This window comes from Lissotriton vulgaris, chromosome 5 (assembly GCF_964263255.1).
Source record: "Lissotriton vulgaris chromosome 5, aLisVul1.2, whole genome shotgun sequence".
In the NCBI taxonomy this organism is placed as follows: Eukaryota; Metazoa; Chordata; class Amphibia; order Caudata; family Salamandridae; genus Lissotriton; species Lissotriton vulgaris.
In genome coordinates this window covers 220,139,175-220,158,567 of record NC_141693.1, presented here as the reverse complement: position 1 = coordinate 220,158,567, position 19,393 = coordinate 220,139,175, and the positions used below count along the sequence as shown (strand labels likewise).

The 19,393-nt window shown below is 43.8% G+C and overlaps 1 protein-coding gene across 1 annotated transcript in view; it reads left to right on the top strand.

Annotated features, from left to right (window-relative positions):
* Positions 1 to 19,393, top strand: part of WDR31 (WD repeat domain 31) — a 207,905-nt gene that overhangs the window by 175,597 nt on the left and 12,915 nt on the right. The window contains exon 8 of the mRNA XM_086921207.1: positions 2,028 to 2,190. Coding sequence (XP_086777333.1) covers positions 2,028 to 2,190 — 163 coding nt within the window. The remainder of the gene's footprint in view (positions 1 to 2,027; positions 2,191 to 19,393) is intronic.

Below are 19,393 nucleotides of genomic sequence, written 5' to 3'. Positions count from 1 at the left end.
ATTGCAGAGTAGTGAGTGCAGAGTAGTGAGTGCAGATTGCAGAGTAGTGAGTGCAGAGTAGTGAGTAGTGAGTGCAGAGTAGTGAGTGCAGAGTAGTGAGTGCAGAGTAGTGAGTGCAGAGTAGTGAGTGCAGATTGCAGAGTAGTGAGTGCAGATTGCAGAGTAGTGAGTGCAGATTGCAGAGTAGTGAGTGCAGATTGCAGAGTAGTGAGTGCAGATTGCAGAGTAGTGAGTGCAGATTGCAGAGTAGTGAGTGCAGAGTAGTGAGTGCAGAGTAGTGAGTGCAGAGTAGTGAGTGCAGATTGCAGATTGCAGAGTAGTGAGTGCAGAGTAGTGAGTGCAGATTGCAGATTGCAGAGTAGTGAGTGCAGAGTAGTGAGTGCAGATTGCAGATTGCAGATTGCAGAGTAGTGAGTGCAGAGTAGTGAGTGCAGATTGCAGATTGCAGAGTAGTGAGTGCAGAGTAGTGAGTGCAGATTGCAGATTCCAGAGTAGTGAGTGCAGAGTAGTGAGTGCAGATTGCAGAGTAGTGAGTGCAGAGCAGTGAGTGCAGAGCAGTGAGTGCAGAGTAGTGAGTAGAGAGTAGTGAGTAATGAGTGCAGAGTAGTGAGTAGTGAGTGCAGAGTAGTGAGTAGTGAGTGCAGATTAGTGAGTAGTGAGTGCAGAGTAGTGAGTAGTGAGTGCAGAGTAGTGAGTGCAGAGTAGTGAGTGCAGATTAGTGAGTAGTGAGTGCAGAGTAGTGAGTGCAGATTAGTGAGTAGTGAGTGCAGAGTAGTGAGTAGTGAGTGCTGAGTAGTGAGTGCAGAGTAGTGAGTGCAGAGTAGTGAGTGCAGAGTAGTGAGTGCAGAGTAGTGAGTAGTGAGTGCAGAGTAGTGAGTAGTGAGTGCAGAGTAGTGAGTAGTGAGTGCAGAGTAGTGAGTAGTGAGTGCAGAGTAGTGAGTGCAGAGTAGTGAGTGCAGAGCAGTGATTGCAGAGCAGTGAGTAGTGAGTGCAGAGCAGTGAGTAGTGAGTGCAGAGCAGTGAGTAGTGAGTGCAGAGCAGTGAGTGCAGAGCAGTGAGTGCAGGTGCAGAGTGGTGTGTGCTGTTGAGTGCAGAGTGCTGTGTATTGGCAATGTAAAGGACAATGCCATCTATGTATGATTTAAAGAAAAAAAGAAATGTCATGAGCAATGCCAATAGCTCCACCTTTAATGATGCCGAGACCATTGCATTGTAAATGCTTGTTATATCTCCCTCCTGCCTACCCCTTCAAACATTTGGAGCAGTGGTTCATCTCCCCTTTCATCTCAGGCTACCCCCCACCTTGTCCTTTGGACAAGAACTTAAAATGCTTCTCCTTTGCCCTTTTCATCAGCTCCATTGTAACAAAAAAGTTTGCTTTTCACTGTTAACTGCATCATTACACTTCCCCACTGACTGTTTGCAAATGTCTCACTGCTCTTTCTGTAAGCTGCACATGGAAACCTTACTGTGTTCTTGGTTAAGCCCCGTGTGGCCCTTCAGAGATTAGTCCATGCAACCCAACCTTCAAGACCCTCAACTATATAAGAGAAGGGTGCCTGCTTCTTCTTTAAATAATGAGTTTTGGAGATCATCGTGCCGAAGAACAAAGGATAGCTTCATATGTATAATCATTTTAGAGAGGATTAGATTGGAGCAGGGATATCATATTGAGACCTCTCTGGTAGGCAGACACGCTGATTCCTGGCCAGGTTTGGATATAAGTGATGCTTCAAATTGCAAGAACAATGACTCCTAAGAACGCGCCTCTTCTTTCGTCCATTACATTGAGAGGAATGCCATTGGCCTGTAAATGAATATTCCATGATGATAACTAAGGCACCAACAAACCTAAGGAACAAAATCAGTACATCTTATCACATTCACTTGGTATGGATAAGATCCTTTGTACTTATCCTGATATAATCATAGGTAGGATAAAATGTTAGATAGCCCTTTACATTTACTGCTGTGAAATGTTTGAATGTCAATTTGGTTTTAATTACCCACTGTTCGTTTTTCTTCAGCTTTGGGATCTACGACAGACCAGAGACCGAGTTCTTGAGTACAAGGGCCATCTGCAAACAACTGCTGCCTGCGTCTTCTTGCCAAGTGGCATGTGTGGCGCTTCGCTGGTGGCCACCTCATCTCATGACTGCATGGTGAAGCTTTGGAACCAAGATACTGGAGGTAAGGAAATGTCTGGCAGCTTAGTAGAAAGGTGCAGTGGGAGGTCAATACTGGCCAAAATTGAAATGATAAACCATGATAGAGTTTAACAAGCAGATCATTTTATCAATAACTAGATTATAGTGAAAAATAAACTTGCCTTGCTGCAGTTTAGATAGATATGTGCTCTATAAACAGAATAAAATAAAAGTAAATTTACAGATGTTAGTAAAAGAACTCCTCAAACCATATCTGATTCTTTTTTTAAACCCAGAGTGAAGCAGAAGAAGCTGACTAAGGCAATGCGAACAAGTATGTAAATTGAAAATGATGTGGATTCACTTAACAAAGAGCAGAGAAAATGTGTGAGGAGAGTAATAAAAGCACAGGAGAAGGTGTTTATGAGATGTGATGATAAAAACATGGAGTGGGAGGACTGCGGTGTTTGACAGGAACTGGGGGCTTTCTTAACACTCAAGTCACCACAAGGAAGAGACATTGGCCTAGATGTATCATCGTTCCTATTTGCGATTTCTTAATAGCGATTTTTACCGAATCGCTATTAAGAAATCGCAAAATGGGATGTATGTTTTAAATCGCTATTTTTTTGCGATTCCTTATTATTCCTAATTTGCGAATTCGCACGTTGCGAATTCGCAAATAGGGAATAATTTCCCATTCATTCCTATGGGCCAGAAGGCCCATAGGAATGATTGCAAAATAATTCTCAAATTGCGAATTCGCAATTTGCTAATCGCAATTTGAGAATTATTGCAAGGGTGCAGGGGTGTCTCATGGACACCCTGCTGCACCCCTGAAACTTACATGTGTGTGCATATGGCGCACATACATGCCCTATGGGCATGTATGTGTGTCACGTGCCACCCTCAAAATTGCCAAATTTTGGTTTTTGAAAGGATTTCGCAAATTAACACGAACCTCAAGTTGGTGTTAATTTGCGATTCCTTAACCTGAATTCGCAAATTAAAAAAGCTTCATACATGGCATTTAAGGAATCGCAAAATTGCGATTCCTTAGATGCTTAAGCAAAATAAGGAATCGCAATTTTTTGCGATTCCTTATTTTGCTAATTTCACATACATCCCAAAAGATGCAAAATGTCCGTTTGCGATTCGTTAAGGCCGAAATTCGAACGAATCGCAAAATGCTTGATACATCTAGGCCATTGTTACATATTTTCAATAGAAACCTGTGTACATGAGTTTCTTGTTCTAGACTTGTTATGATACCCAAACGCACATGTTGTAGTAATAAGACAATGCCCCTAGTCACCTCTAATAATGTATTAAAGGCATCTAGTAATATTGCAGTGTCAAAGTCGACCATGACTCACAAACCAGGCTCCAGCCTTTCCTCAGGTACGATGAGGGAAGATGGTGCTTGGAAACCTGAACTGTCCCTGGAGTGCGGCGGCAGGAATACTACTGCTGCTTTTGAAGTGCTGATAAAGTACTCAGTGGGCCCGTACATCTTGTAGTAGGAAGCTCGCTCCTTGTAACACTCAATATCTGTGACTTACTGCTTACTGAGTGCTGCTGCTGCAGAAAACAACAATGTAATGGTGATCAGAGAGGAAAAATGTTTTTTGAAAAGAAATGAGGAAGAGATGGAACAGGGAAGGATTAAATACTCACAAAAGCTACTAAAGAAACCAATTGCCTTTAACCTCCACAGCAATTTAGTACCATCATGTATATCTTTTGCCAGCCAATTCCTGGTATAAATTTACATATCTGTGAACTTGTAATATTTTTACTTTAAAGCAGATACCATTTGAATACAGCAGCATCCCTCTCCCATCTCACAAGACAAACCAATGCTCATTTTTGCAGTTACAATACCTTTTCTTTTTTAGCCAACTGAACTGTGATCACAAGTTGCAAAATAGTTTTCTTTGGGTGATGTTTGTAGATTGTTGGTATGTGTTGTCAAATTTCAGTTTCCTAGTAACACACACATTGTGCTGGTTCTGCGTCTGTCTTTACCTGGCAGCTCTTGATGATTTTTAAGATTTTTCACTTTATTTTGGGCTACAGTCATACCACGTCCTCCAAAACAAACCCACTGAAGGTTAAAGGCTGATAAAGGTAAAGGCAAAATAAGAACCAAAGACCTTAAATCTTTCAGGATATTTGTAGCTGGTAGGTTTATTTTATTTTTTGCTTTCCTGACCTCTTGAAAGCTTTACGTCCCAAACTTTACAGTGAGGTCTGCAACCCAGGTAACTAAGGCTTGGGTCTGATGACTGAGGACAGCAGAAAACATGGGACGAGCAAGTGATCTGACAGAATTGCATTACAGTGTGAAGGTCTTCCACCTCAATCCCTGATTGGACAGTCTAGCTTGTGGAGATACAGCTGGGTGAATCCGTTGTCCTATTGAGTAAAGCCCAAGTTGAGAGGATTCTTGGTTGTATTTTTCACTATAGTTCAAATGTTGCCAAGACCCGAAATGGGGAGTGTGTAGGCCTACGAACCTGACTCATTGTACAGATTTGTTGAATATTCAACAGTGTGGGCCATTTTTGCGTTTCAATTGGTGCACCATATTCATATCTCTGTCAGGCTTTGGTTTTGATTGCACTTTGTGATGCCTTCTGTGCAACTGGTCTTATCACCTTTGTTTTGTTGTGGTTGTGAGTGTTATTTCCTTTCAGAAGCAATGTAGGTACCTGACATCCTTGCTACCAGTTGCCATCGATTTTGGTTCTTTTACTAAAGGTTTTTTTTTAAGGTTGGAAAGGGTGTTGATTATGTCAATGACAAACAAGAGGGCAGTGCGTGTTATAGAGTGACCTAATAGGTGCAACACCTCAATCGATTTCTTTAGGACTCTGGCAGGATCACTTTTTCAGACAGGTTGGTGTTTATAGGAGAAGAAGAAATATGTGCTGAGTAGGACAGATTGCCAAACAATAACTTGAGTACAGTGATTGCTTATAACACATTAAGAGGGGAATAATATTCTGCTGTTGGACTCTTTATGATTAGCTTGCAATCCTTACAGCGACAGAAATAGCCTCAAAGTTTTTCAAGTTTAGATCCCTCATATGCACCACCTTCATTCCGTTATCACGATTACTATTGCGAATGTCTTCCCGGCAATCTTCATGCACTTTTCACTTGGAAGGAGTGCCATGAATGGTAACTGATATTTTGTTGTGGATGTTATGTTGAAGAGTAGCTCATCCTAGCCTTTCCTGTTCTGGGTTATTGTATTGTATTGAAGAATTTGTATATCTGGGTACTGCAGACAAGGTAAATTACTTTTTGACGGGTGACATGTTTAATAGTGGTGTCAGCCTGGAATGGGTAGTTTTGTTTCGTGATTGGTGTATAGTGTATGTTGAAGGAAGAGTGGTCCTATCCTATGAATTGCTCTATGTGCGATGCACATTGTTTTGAAACATATGCATTTGGCCACAGACAGCTAGCTTGAGGATATGTTGCCTGTGTGAGATGACTCCAGAATAATAGACTGAGAAAGTATCTGGCAACTGCATTCTGAATTTTCTATAATTTCCAAAGAATTAACAAAGATACTCTAAGGCAAAGGCTATTGGCGTAGTCAAGATGTGAATGGTGATAGAGATCTCATTTACTTGGTGTAGTAATTTTTACTCTTAGATTTCTCTCTTTGGTCAAATAAGATGGTTGGAGCTCTATTTCTTGAGGCCAAAGGATTGAAGTGGGATAGTTGGTCCATTTCCAACTTCCCACTTAGTTTGTAGGTTGTAATTTGAGGGAGTTCTCTGGCATCCAGTGGTTGATTGCTTGAAAACATTGTCCAGTGGTAGAGAAATCAGTAGCTTTTCTATGGTATGCATGTCATCAATGTAGGTATAGCAAGTGAGATTAAATGCAAAGTGAATGCAGGTAGAGAGATAAGGTAGATAGCGAACCAAAGCAGAGCAATGGCTGTGCTTTGGAGAATGACAGCTTGGGATTTTAATGGAACTGAGGCAAAGGTTGGCAGTTAGACAAAGAGAGATCTGTCAGTTAGATAAATGGTGATTAATTTTTAGAAAATTCTTGATTTTTTATGTTCTAAAGTCTGTGTAGGAGTTATACGGTGATGGATCATACCCATTCAAGCCAACTGTAGTTTTGTGGCCTCAGTAACACAAGCCGAACAACATCTATTTTCATAGTCTAAGATTAGGTTATTTTTTCAACTACTCAAAGCAAATCTTTGATTGAGTGTTCCTTAAGCTAATGGTGAATAGAAAGGTTGAAAACCTCAAGCCCACAATTGTGTTTTGGAATATATCTTACATAAGCAGTTTTGATTTCAGCAGGGAAGGTTCCAGTCACTAAGAGGTGGTTGACGATGGCTCTGGCTGGGATGGCAGCAGAACTAATGAGGAGGATGTCCTTGAATAAATGTGCCAGACATAAATCAGCTGGTGTGACTGAGCCCCATGCTTTTGTGCAGTTGGTGAAGTCTTCCATTGTCAATGGGCGGGAGAGGAGTAGCTTTGGACTTTCACTTGGTTATTGCAACAGAGATGGCAATAAGGCATTTATTGTTTCCTTACTTTTCTTCAGCAGGTATTTTTGCAGGTATTTGGCTGTTGTCGGGTCTTCCAGACTTTTATTGTGAGGAGAGTCACTTTTGAGGCTATGCATTTAAGGATTTGGAATTCATTAATAATTCGGGATGGAACTGGAGTGCAAGTTTGTCATTATTTCTGTAAGAGTCATCCCAGTGTCTTTTTATTTGATTGCAGCAATTTTTCTACAGATTGGTTTCCTGAGCAATTTTTTAGGGTGTCATTGATTTTAATGGGAGTGGGTTGAGGTTCCCTGGGACAGTTGTCAGTCTGAGATAGAATTATTGAACTGTGATTATTGGGCTGGTGTTTAAAAAAGTAGCTATAATCTTCAGATGGTTATATAATTTGATTTGCCTTTCATTATCCCTGTTTTCTTTCTAAGAAAATATAATACAGAGATCTGAAAGAAAAGTAGTGCATAGGTTTGAGCAAACAGAGGACGTGTCTAGTGTTTCATGGTCTGCCACATATTAAGTGTTTTGTGGTTTTGCTTGTTTTCAGTACTGAACGAATGGATGAATTGAATTGTATTACATGATGGCCAGTCCAAGCAGTGAAATAGTTCTAAGTCACTGAGGGCCATATGTATCAAAAAAGAGTTTTGCGATTCTCAAATTGCAATTTTTAGCGAATCGCAATTAGAGAATCGCAAAATGCAATGTATGTAGGATTTGCAAAAAATGTTGTGAATCCTACATATTCCTTATTCGCGAATCGCAAATTGAGATTCGCAAATAGGGAATACCTTCCCATTCATTCCTATGGGCTAGGTGGGCCATAGGAATGAATGGGAATACATTCTCAATTTGTGATTACCAATTAGAGAATCGCAAATTGAGAATGCAATTTTAAGGGTGCCAAAAGGACACCCTGTTGCACCCCTTTAAAATGCATGTGTGCACATTTTGCACACATACATGCCCTAAGGGCATGTATGTGCGACATATGGCACTTTTAAAAAATCAAAAAAGTGCTTTTGTAAAGAAAATCGCAAATTACCACCAACTTGAAGTTGGTGGTAATTTGCAATTCCATAAGGCCATATAGCAAATTTCTGGTGCTTCCAGAATTGCATTTAAGGAATTGCAATTTGCAATTCCTTAATTGCATTCGCAAAATAGAGAATCACAAATTTTCCAATTCTCTATTTTGCGATGGCCTTTTGGGATGATGCATCCCAAAAGGCTTTTTCCCATTCGCAAACGTGAACATTCTGAGAATCTGCCCATTTGCAAATGGGAAAAAGGCTGGATACATATGGCCCTGAGAAGCTATTTGGAGAGGTAAGAAAGGTAATTATTTCCAAGTTAGAGAGTAGCATTTTGTTTGAAATAGTTTGCGAAACCATGTACTTAAGTCTCCAAATATAAACAGGTTGTGGTGTTCCAAGGTAATCTCCACAATGAAGTCAAGAAAGGGCTCATAATGCAAGGTTGTGTGGTAGGTGTGCCTGTTAATCAGGATGAAATCACATGTGTAGCTTGGCAACGGAGAGAACTGAACTAATAGAGATTGACATTCAGAGGTTGTATAATCCAAAACCATTTGGTTAGAAAATAAGTTTTGGGACTGGTGGCTAGCCCTCCACTAGTCTCTTTGGATAGACAATTTATTAGAAGTATTTTACAGCAAGCAGGCATGGTTTCATGTAGAATGGGTGGTGCATCATCACATAGCCAGATTTCGGTGAAGAGCAGTTGGGCAGTGCCAGATTCTTACATGCTAATGGATTTTACGATGCTATTTACTTAGCGATCTAGCTTTAATGAATAAACAGCTGAAAAAATGCATAGATTTGGGGGTAGGTTTTTTTGGGTTGAATAGAAGAAGAATGTAAGTTTAAGTCTTTGTCTGACTTAAGCATACTCAAAGCTTTTACAGGTTTTAGTAGGATAGAGGTGGAAGGTGCAGATGGCATAGGATGAAATAGGTTAGTACGAGGAATAACATTTAGGGAATGAGAGAAGGGCGGTTGGGAGGAGGACGAGTTGAAGGCCGGGGAACAGTTGAGAGCAGAAGTAGAGGATTTGGGTGGATAGAAATCCTGAAGTTAGAGAATATGAAATGTATAAGGGGCATCTGTTCTAATGTTAGTTGTGGTAATCATCTGATTGGGCGCATAAGTGAATGTAGGAGGGAGACATATGTTAATGTCTGGAAAGAAGAATATGCTTTCCCGTTGGGTTTAGAGGTTAAAGTACATACAGGAATCAGAGGTGGAAATGTGTAGGGAGTGGAGAGGGTCTGTTAGAGATGATTGTAGGAGGGTGTAGTGGAAGGGGAAGTGAAAGTGTGGTTAGTGGTTAAGGTAGTAGAAGGCGGAGTGGGAATAAGGTATGTGGTGTCAGAGGGGAGGGGGATGGCTAAAGGTTTGGCTCAGAGATCAGTGGAGGCTATAGGTGAAACAAATTGGAAATGGTATTAGTTTGGTGAGGAAGTGATAGAGATTTTATCATTGAAAGCATCACTGGGCAGTAGAGCAGAGTTGTATCACTGGCTCAGGCAAGTAGGCATGAATGTTGTATCTGATTGAGACAATTAGTTATAGATTCCTTACCTTAGAATAGATACCTCCCTTGGAATTACCCCCAGGCGTCAGACTGGATCCGGAGAATTTTTTCCTCAGGAATACCCCTGCGCGTCTGTAGGTAGCGTTGGTTGATTCCGCATCAGTCGGCAGCTTCGTGGTCGTGGGGATGGTGTCATGGTGCCTACTTAAATCCCGTCAGTTCTTTCTTTTCCGTGCCAGCCTAGCGCAGATTCGGAGAGAGCCTGCTACTTAGTCACTTTTTGACTAAGCAGGAGCATTTTCAGTTCACCGTACTCCCCTTTGGCCTTACCAGTGCCCCTCGAGTGTTCACGAAAGTGATGGCAGTGATCGAAACTCATCTGCTCAGATTCAGGGTTCCAAGATTCCAGTCTTTCCCTATCTCGACGACTGGCTGTTGAAGGCGGGCCCACCTCCATACTACGGCGGACCTCTTGCTTCGCAGGAGTTCAATATCAACGTGCTAAAGTCACACCTGACTCCCTCTCAGTCGATTCTTTTCATCTGAGCTGTTCTGGACACATTGCAGTTTCAGGCTTATCCTCCCAAGCAGCGCATCTGGGATATTCAGGCTATGATACCGATGTTTCAGCGTCTATCCCGGATTTCGGTGAGAATGACTCTGAGGCTACTGAGCCTCATGGCCTCCTGCATCCTGCTGGTAGATCAAGCCAGACGGCAAATGCGGGCTCTGCAGTGGGACCCAAAGTTCCAGAGGCGCAGCATAAGGGGAATCTTTCTGACTACGTCCAGATCTCGGAGGGGACTGCGCAACAACTGCAATGGTGGTTAACTAACCAGGATTGGGTCAGAGGCAGATCCCTCTCCCTTCCCCAACTAGACCTTACGGTGGTGACTGATGCATCACTCCTGGGATGGGGCGGCCACCTGGCGGAGGCGGAGATCAGAGGAGTCTGGTCTTCGGCGGAGTCCGGTCTCCTTATCAACCTGTTGGCGCTCCGGGCGATTCACTTGGTACTGAAGGCATTCCTTCCCTCCCTCAAGGGGAATGCATTGCAGGTGTTCATGGACAACACCACCGCCATGTGTACTGCAAGAAACAAGGCGGGGTGGGGTTGTGGACCCTTTGTCAATAGGCTCTTCGCCTTTAGACATGGCTAGAACATCAGGGCATAACCCTGGTGGTTCAACACCTGGCGGGTTCTGTGAACGCCCAGGAGGATGAACTCAGCCAAAGGTGCCTGGTGGATCACGAATGGGGTTATCACTCAGAGGTTGTGCAAGGTCTGTTTCAGCAGTGGAGAGAGCCTTAGATAGATCTGTTTGCCACCGAAGAGAACGCACCATGTCAGCAGTTCTGCACGTTTGAGTTTCCAAGGCGGCACTCACTCTGCGACGCTTTTTGTTGCGAGTGGAGCTGCAGCCTCCTGTATGCCTTTCCACCTGTACCGCTTCTTCCCCGGGTGCTGAAGAAGATCAAGCGCAACTGGCCCCAAGTCATTCTTGTGGCGCTGAACTGGGCTCGAAGAGTCTGGTACCCCGAGCTCCTGAGCACGGCCTTTGATCCTCCGATCAGACTGCCCCTTTGGGAGGATCTTCTGTCGCAGCACCAGGGGACGGTCCTCCACCCGAACCTGTCAAGCCTCCACCTCCTTTGCGCAGAGATTGAGTGGCAGCAGTTACCAGGTTTTGACCTTCCACCTGAGGTCTGTAATGTCAACTTGGCAGCCATGTTATAGGCATGGGAAACCCAATCGACTCTTGTAGGCTTGGGCACTGTATGGTTGAAGTCAAGGGATGCTACAAGGGACTTATTTAAAGAAATAGTTGATCTAATTCGTGAGTTGTAAAAACGTAACACACTCAAATGTATCCGCAGGATAACAGTCTTAGTACATACTCAAAATTGAATTGATGGAAGGTAAGGAGTGAACACACAGAGAAAGAAAATATATTCAGAAAATTTATATTTACTTGCACAAACTTAGGGAGATAAATGTAAACAAATTAATTCAAGCAAGAAGTCATGAACAGTGATAAACAATATTTTTCTCTACAGTTCATAACCTAAGACATCAACTCCAAGTGGATACAGAAAAACAACCAAAATTTATTAATAAAAAAGTGGTTGTAAATTTGTGCCAATGCAACGTTTCCGGAGATGAGGAGGGTGTCGACGTTTCGGTCTCAGGAGCAGTCGTCTTGTAGACCATCATCGGGACAAAATATTCAAATGCTGTAGAAACTCCCTGGAATTTCCAAACAAGACCGTGTCGATATAGCATAACACGGCTACAAATACGAGGCAAAATGTCGACCCCAAGATGGAATCTTGAATGTAGAATAATGAGGACACAGTAGTTGGCCAAGTCTTCGATCACTATCAATTTGTGCGTGATTAATTTTCGAAGAAGAACCTCGGGTGGCGTCCTCGCTAGTTTGCAGGTTTTTCAGTAACTTGGCAGCCAGGCGTCCCTCCACTAAGAACGTATACGCCTGTTGATGGTGCTTTGCTGTGCTCGGTGCACTGCAAAGGCTGTGGATCCCCTTTCTGCCCCTCTTTCTCAGGTTCTTTTATTCCTTCTTTCTTTGGCTCTTCAGGGCTCTGCTCCTGCCACTCTTAAAGGCTACCTGGCAGCCATTTCTGCTTTTCTTCGGCTGCCATCTCAGCCCTCTTTGTTCATGTCCCCTATAGTAAATCACTTCTTTGAAGGCATTATGCATCTCGTTCCTCCATCTCCTTTCATAATGCCTCAGTGGGACTTGAACCTTGCCTTGACTTATCTTATGTGCGCTCCTTTTGAGCCTTTTCACAACTGTCCTCTCAGGCCTCTCACTCAGAAGACTGCCTTCCTTGTTGCCATCACTTCTGTTCACAGAGTGAGTGAACTTCAGACCCTTCTTCTAAGCCTCCTTTCCTTTCAGTCCATCCGGACAAGGTGGTGCTCCGTACGAGACCCTCTTTCTTGCCTAAAGTTGTCACTCCATTTTACTTTGGGCAGACTATTACTCTGCCCACCTTTTTCCCGCCTCCGCACCCTTCCAAGGAGGAGGAGAAGAGACTCCAACGTCTGGACTTATCTTATGTGCGCTCCCTTTGAGCCTTTTCACAACTGTCCTCTCAGGCCTCTCGCTCAGAAGACTGCCTTCCTTGTTGCCATCACTTCTGCTCGCAGAGTGAGTGAACTTCAGGCCCTTTCTTCTAAGCTTTGTTACCTTTCAGTCCATCTGGACAAGGTGGTGCTCCCTACAAGACCCTCTTTCTTGCCTAAAGTTGTCACTCCATTTTACTTTGGGAAGACTATTACTCTGCCCACCTTTTTCCGGCCTCCGCACCCTTCCAAGGAGGAGGAGAGACTCCAACGTCTGGACACAAAACGTGCGCTATCCTTCTACCTTGACCGCACAAAAGGTTTCTTGGTGGATGATCAACTCTTCTTTGGCTACGTGGGTGCCAAAAAAGGTTGGGCTTTTCAGACGCATGCCATTTCTTGATGGGTAGTCCTTTGTATTAAGATTTGTTATGCTTTGGCTTAAAAGGATCCTCCAGTGGGGCTGCGCACTTTTTACACTAGAGCTTCGACAGCAACCACTGCTTTGTTGCAGAGAGTGCATAGAAGCCCACGTAGCCAGGCGGCCACGTGGGCTTCTGTGCACACGTTTACTAGACATTACTGCCTGGATAGTCAAGTCTGGAGGAACGGCTATTTTGCCTGTTCTCTCCTCCAGGATTTTCTGGTGTGAACTTGGTTCGCAAACCCTCCTCCCGGGATAGTATTCCTGGGGTATCTATTCTGAGGTAAGGAATCTATAACTAATAGTCTCTTACAGATGACCTCATATTAGTTGAAGATTCCTTACCATCCCACACATCCTCCACTCTCCGCGAACTGACTTCTAGAGTTAGGGACACCCTTCTAGGGCCCTAGTGTGGCGCACCAGTGGTCAGTGTCTTCATGGCTCTGCACTTCTGGCGTGGAAAGTCGTGTCAGAACCGACATCCGCGCGCAAGGGCGGCGTCTATGTAGGCACTGCGACGTCATCCCAGCGACCATGCGCTGACTACGGACGAAATTCGACCGCTGCCACCTACCGATGTGCAGGGGTATTGCTGAAGAAAGAAATATCTGGATCCAGTTTGATGCCTGGGAGTAATTCCAGGGGGGGGGGGGTATCTATTCTAAAGTAATGAATCTATAACTAATATATGTCTTTTTCAGATACATCATTACCAAAGGTAAGTAACTTGTTCTTTTGTTCCAAACTGTTTTTGTATTATATATGTATTTTTTGCTGTAATAGTGTGAGGTTTATGTCTGGGGCAGCTGAAGCTAACAGTCAGGGGCTACTTGTGTCTGTGTGCAATTCTGAAGTAGCTTTGCCCAATTCCATTTGTTTTACGTATATTGGTGTTTCAGCCTGGAACAACGTAAGCTCAGCTATCAGAGACTGCTAGCGTGTGTGGGTAGTTCTGGAGCCACCATATCCCACTTGCATTACAGCAGTGTCTACTGTCAATGCCTCTGTCACCTTTAACAACCTAGGGAAACTATTATAAGCATTACTAGAAATACATTCTTGTGTTTAAAAGTTTTGAAGCTATAGCATCATTTTTTTTTTAGGATTGCTTTGGAAACATACTAGGAAAGCTCTAGAGGGGAATGCCTAGCTGGGTTGACATGGTTGTTGCAGCTGAGGCTGAAAGAGACTCATAAGGGCGTTCTGGGAGTAGTGCAAAGTGCCCCCGGTGAAGTCCCAGTTTAAGGTTTAAGTCACGCTGTGTTGCAGACAGCGTGAAGGGGAGCCACCGGACTTGGAGAGAAAATAGAGTGGCAGTTCTAACATCCCTTCTCCTTCAATGAGTGTTGTGTTTTTCAGTCTAGAAGTACAACTGCTAGAGGGCTTGTATGTGGTGTCTGGTAAGTGTCACATCATTGTTTGGCCGGGCCTCTTTATTTGTTGGATAGATTATTTTCTTTACTGTCTTCCTCTTTAAGAATTTCTTTGGAAAATGTTACTCACATCTGTTTTACCTTTGCGGTTTTTCTGTTGTTGAATCGCATGTTGTGCCTACTTTCCCCATTTGGGTTGGCCATAGAATATTGCAATCTGTTTAGAAAGTTGGTTTTGGGCTTTGGTTGTAGATGTGTACTTAATAGTACTGCACTTTGTCTCCCTGAAATCAAAAATGTACCCCAACTCAGACTGGACCATGGATTTATGTTTTTATGCCATTGGCTAACAGTCACTCTCCATCAACATGCTTATGTATAAATTAGAATCTTCTTATCCATCAATTAGTTAAAACATTCCTTGAATCCAAAGACTGTGGCCGATGGTTCTCCTTTTTTAAGGCGTGTGAATCATTGACGACCAGAAAGTTCACCTTCACCTAGAGTAGAATATTTTTGAACCTTTCTAACTCCAAAGACAGAACATGACTGTTGTGCCTACTTCCTTCATAACCCTCCAAGCCCATCCAAGTCTGATGACCTCATGACATTACCAGAACCCTTTTGATTTTAGGATCTGGTACATGCAACATGCCCATAGCATTTTTGTGATGTTCCCTCCATTGCGACTTGCAAGTTTTACTTGCCTGGCCCCCTAGCAAACCCACATTAATTCACCTTTGCCCTCTTAGCCTCAGACATTATGTCGTGCCCCAACGCTTTTTTAAAGAACTCTCTCTCCTGGTGTAAGCATAGCCTGGCTAACTCAGAACACTTTTAAGAAGTCCATGTGAAGGTTCTATATATGAACCCACTAAAGAAAAGGAAAATAAAAACAAAACTACACTTGTAACTTGAGACTGATTATGCACAAAGTATATATACAGTTTCGATTTAACATTTATTTGATGGCTCAGCCTCGAGCCCAGCCAGATCCCTGGCTCAGCACTAGCTTGGCTCTTCCTGTGAATCTCGCCACATCCAATCACGGTGTCACAGGCAGCGGGAGGCAGTGAGGTAGGGTTCTAGACAGGACATCAGATCAGAGTGTGATGAGAGGTGCAAACCAAAAGAATTTTGCACCTTGACAGTCTTACCATGGAAACGTGTTGAGTTTTAGTGTTAGCAACAAGGCAATTACAGCATGGGATGCAACAGCATTAAGGGTGGAACCAAGGACTATATTGTCCCCCGCCACAGCCACATCACCCCCCCACCTGAGAGACCTACACTGGCTCCCCATCGACAAGAGGATCACCTTCAAGCTCCTCATCCAAGAACACAAAGCACTCCTCAACGCCGGACCAGCCTACCTGAAGAGCAGACTCAATGCCTATACAACTTCTACACGCCGACCCGCCAGCTCCGCTCTGCCAACCTCGCCCTCGTCGATGTCCCCTGCATCCAACGAACAACCTCCGGTGGCAGATCCTTCTCCTACCTTGCCGCTAAGACCTGGAACACCCTCCCTACCCACCTACAGCAGACCCAAGACCTACTCGCCGTCAGAAGACTCCTCAAGACCTGGCTCTTCGATCAGTAGTGGCACCCCCTCCCCTCAGCGCCTTGAGACCCTCACGGGTAAGTAGCGCGCTTTACAAGTACTGATAGATTGATTGATTGATTGATTAGGTTTCACGGATGAGTGGTGTTTAGGTGTGTGAGTTGTTTTTAGGTTTTAGGTTTTAGGGATGGATGAAGGTTAAGGGTGTTGAAGGGTTGTAGTGTTCAGGAATGGGAGGAGTTTAGGACTGTTGAAAGTTATTAAGGTTCAATTATGGGTAGCACCTGGGGTGGTGAAGAGTTTTTAGGGTTCAAGATGGAGTGGAGTTTAGGGTGGTGAGGAGCTTTAAGGATTCAGAGATGGGTGGAGTTTAGATGTAGAAAGGGTTTAGGGAAGAGGAGTGTAGGGTGAAGAGGAGTTCTTGTAGGTCAGGGATGAGTGGAGTTTGGGTGTGATGAGGTCTTTTAACAGGTATGGGATGGGTGAGGCTTAAGCATAGAAAGGGTTTTTTGAGGGTTCAGTAACAGGTGGAGTTAGGGAGTGATTTTATGGTTCCGGGTTGGTGGATCTTTTTAGGGTAGAAAGGGCTTTTATGCTTTAAAGATGAGTGTAGTTTAAGTGTTGTGGGGAATTTTAGGGGGCAGGCATTGATGGTGTTTAAGGGTTGCGAGGGGTCAGCGATGGATTGTTTTCACAGGTGGTGATGGGTCAGTGAAATAAAAGCATCCAAAGTAATTGTTTGACAGTGCAATAGAGACAAATACGAACTAATCTCCCCTGAAGTAAAGCACTGAAATAAATATCTCCGACAAAACTGTTTCTGAAAGTAAGACCTACAGCCATTACGTTACACAGGAAATCTGCTTGTTTGCTCCATGTACAAACCCTATTTTGCGTGTCAGTAACCTATTACCGACTCGCAAAATAGGGTTTGCGACTCGCTGATAGGAATGGGCATGCCAAGGGTGTCCCTTCCTCATAGCGAGTCGCACTTCAATGTACGAAAACACAGTTTACCACCTACTTCAAGTAAAACATAACAAAACTCCACGCCTGTGAAAGAAATGGTGGTTTTTGGAATGCAGTGTGGTAGCAGGATTCCGAACAACAGTAAAGCTCATATTACAACCGCATGGATGGCACACAGGTCTTGCATAAATCTATATGTGTCTTTACCAGGCTTTATGATAGTTAAAATGGGGATTTTACATACACTCACGGTGGGCACTAGGACCCCTTGTTTTTATCAGACCACTAATAACCATTCGGATTCCCGCTTCCACCTCAGGGCATAGCGGGCACTGGATGCAAGAAAGTTTCTTTATTGAATATACCTTCATCTTTACCCGTTCAACAAACTCACATTATTCACATGTTTGAACCATAAGGTAGATGGCACTTGAACAAGTATATAGGCAATAGATTTTGGTATTAGATTTTTACAATCAACATCCTAAGACTGATTTTTCTGCCACCATACACCAATCCATGTCTCTCTTCCAGTCCTGAAGGGTTGGTGGGGCCTCTGCCCCCCAATACATCAATATTGATTAATTTGACTCATTTTCCTTTCTTGTACAGTGACAAAGTAGATAGCAGTAGAAAAGGATTCAGCAAAGCCCCCGGCTTGCCACCCAGTACAGATGGTATAAAGTTGTTCTTGCACGTTTGGCAGAAAACCTTGAACAAAGGCAGCACACCTTGAACGAAGGCAGCACCAACAGGTTCTTGAACACTCTCCGCAGCCCAGGCAATTCCAGAATAATGTTCAAAAACATCTTTTAAACAGTAAAGAAAATCAGTGGGAGAATCATCCTTATTGTGTTTAGAGTAGCACATTTTGGTCCACTCATTCTTGATTAGACAGACATACATTGCATCTTTTACTTTACCGGTGTTTCTGTGATAGCAGTGAGAGTGGCTGCAGTACCAGCAGCTTGACAACACCAAGTACTCTTTCCTAATATACGATTCTTTACTTCACTTGGCACAATCAGACAGTGCAATCAATTCACATCAGCACAATTAGAATATAGCGTTTGAATACCGTGTGTAATTCTACTTGGATTTTCTGAGGACTGTCAACAATATTAGGAAAGTGGTTGGTATTCAGAAGGCCATCAGGGGATCAAGGGACATGGATGGCACACACCCCGGGGTACTCTCGTAAGTGCAGGTGGACATCTGTGGAGTGTAATGGGGCATCCTGTGAATGGCCACTGTCTCTAATTCTATGTAAAGGGGTGTGTTGGATTTTTTAGGTGGTTAATGGTGGCCAAATGCTTTTCAGCACAGGCAATTACATTTGTTTTATTTATTTACTTACATTACTCCTGTCAGCCGTGACCGGAGTTTACTACCCCCACCCTGTCCCCCGCCCACAGCCCCGCGGCACTCCCTGCACGGGTCACTACTGGATATTTACAGCCATGACACTGTAGATGATCACAGTGAGTCCTCTGTATATACATATATATCATAATAGAGGATCCTGGAAGCAAGACTGACAAGGAGTACCCTGGAAAGGAAAAAGATTCCACTGACTTATATGTGCCTTGTGAATAATTGCCCAGGTGGGCTATTAGAGGTTAAAAAAGCATGGGAAGCAGACGTTTGTCTATTAGATGAAAGTGACTGGAACAAGATGCACAGGGCAGCCCACACATTTTCAATCTCAGCTAAGCTGAGACTCCTAGATTGCAGGTACATGCACAGATTGCTACACACCCTTGCACCTCTCCTGGGACATCTGTGGCATTCACACTATGTCTAAGTGCTATAAAGTGTTTTCTTACTTAAACAGGAGGAACATTCAAACAGCACTTTTGCAGGAAGCACACCTGACGGCTAAGGACATGCTGGCACTCAAGTGCCTCTGGAAGGGCACATACTCAGCTTATGCCAGGGGGGTCCTGATATGGATACGGGCAGGAGTACCCTTTCAACAAACGAGAGATTTAATAGACCCAGAGGACAGATACGTGGTGGTGCTGGAATGACTAGAGGGTTGAGAAGTAGCAATAGTAAATGTATAAGGCCCCAAGCATGGATCAGAGCGCTTTTCTGACAAGTTTATTTAGATCCTTGGCCCCGCACTTAACTCATCCGACCATTGAGGGGGTGGGGGGATTTTAACTGTGTGGCAGACCCCCAGATTGATAGATCTCACCCTACGTTGCCAGACTCCCAACCGTCCGCATGGCCCAGGCTTTTGTGGACTGACAGCGGAAATGGGGGGCTTATTGACTCCTGGTGACAGATGCATCCACAGGGTAGGGATAACTCCTACTTCTCTAGCCTACATGAAGTCAACGTCCATCTTGACACATTCCTCTGCACCCCAGATGTCCATTGTTTAGTGTATTCGACCGAATACTTATCCCATACAATCTCGGACCACAACCCAATACTTTTGCATTTAAAATGGGCCCAACCCAGACCTTGTATTCTCACCTGGCAGCGAAAACCTGAGTCACTGGAGGACCAAGTGTTTTCGGGAGACGATTTGGGACAGAATAAATCAGTACTTTGGTGACACAGCTGACACAGACTTTTCTCTCCAAGTGGAATGGGATGCCTTTAAGGCAGTGCTGCGCAGCCAGTGTATAGCGGAACCAAAAGGAATCATGAACACCTTGCTGGGGGACGTAATGACTGCAAAACAAGACCTAAGAGATGTGGAG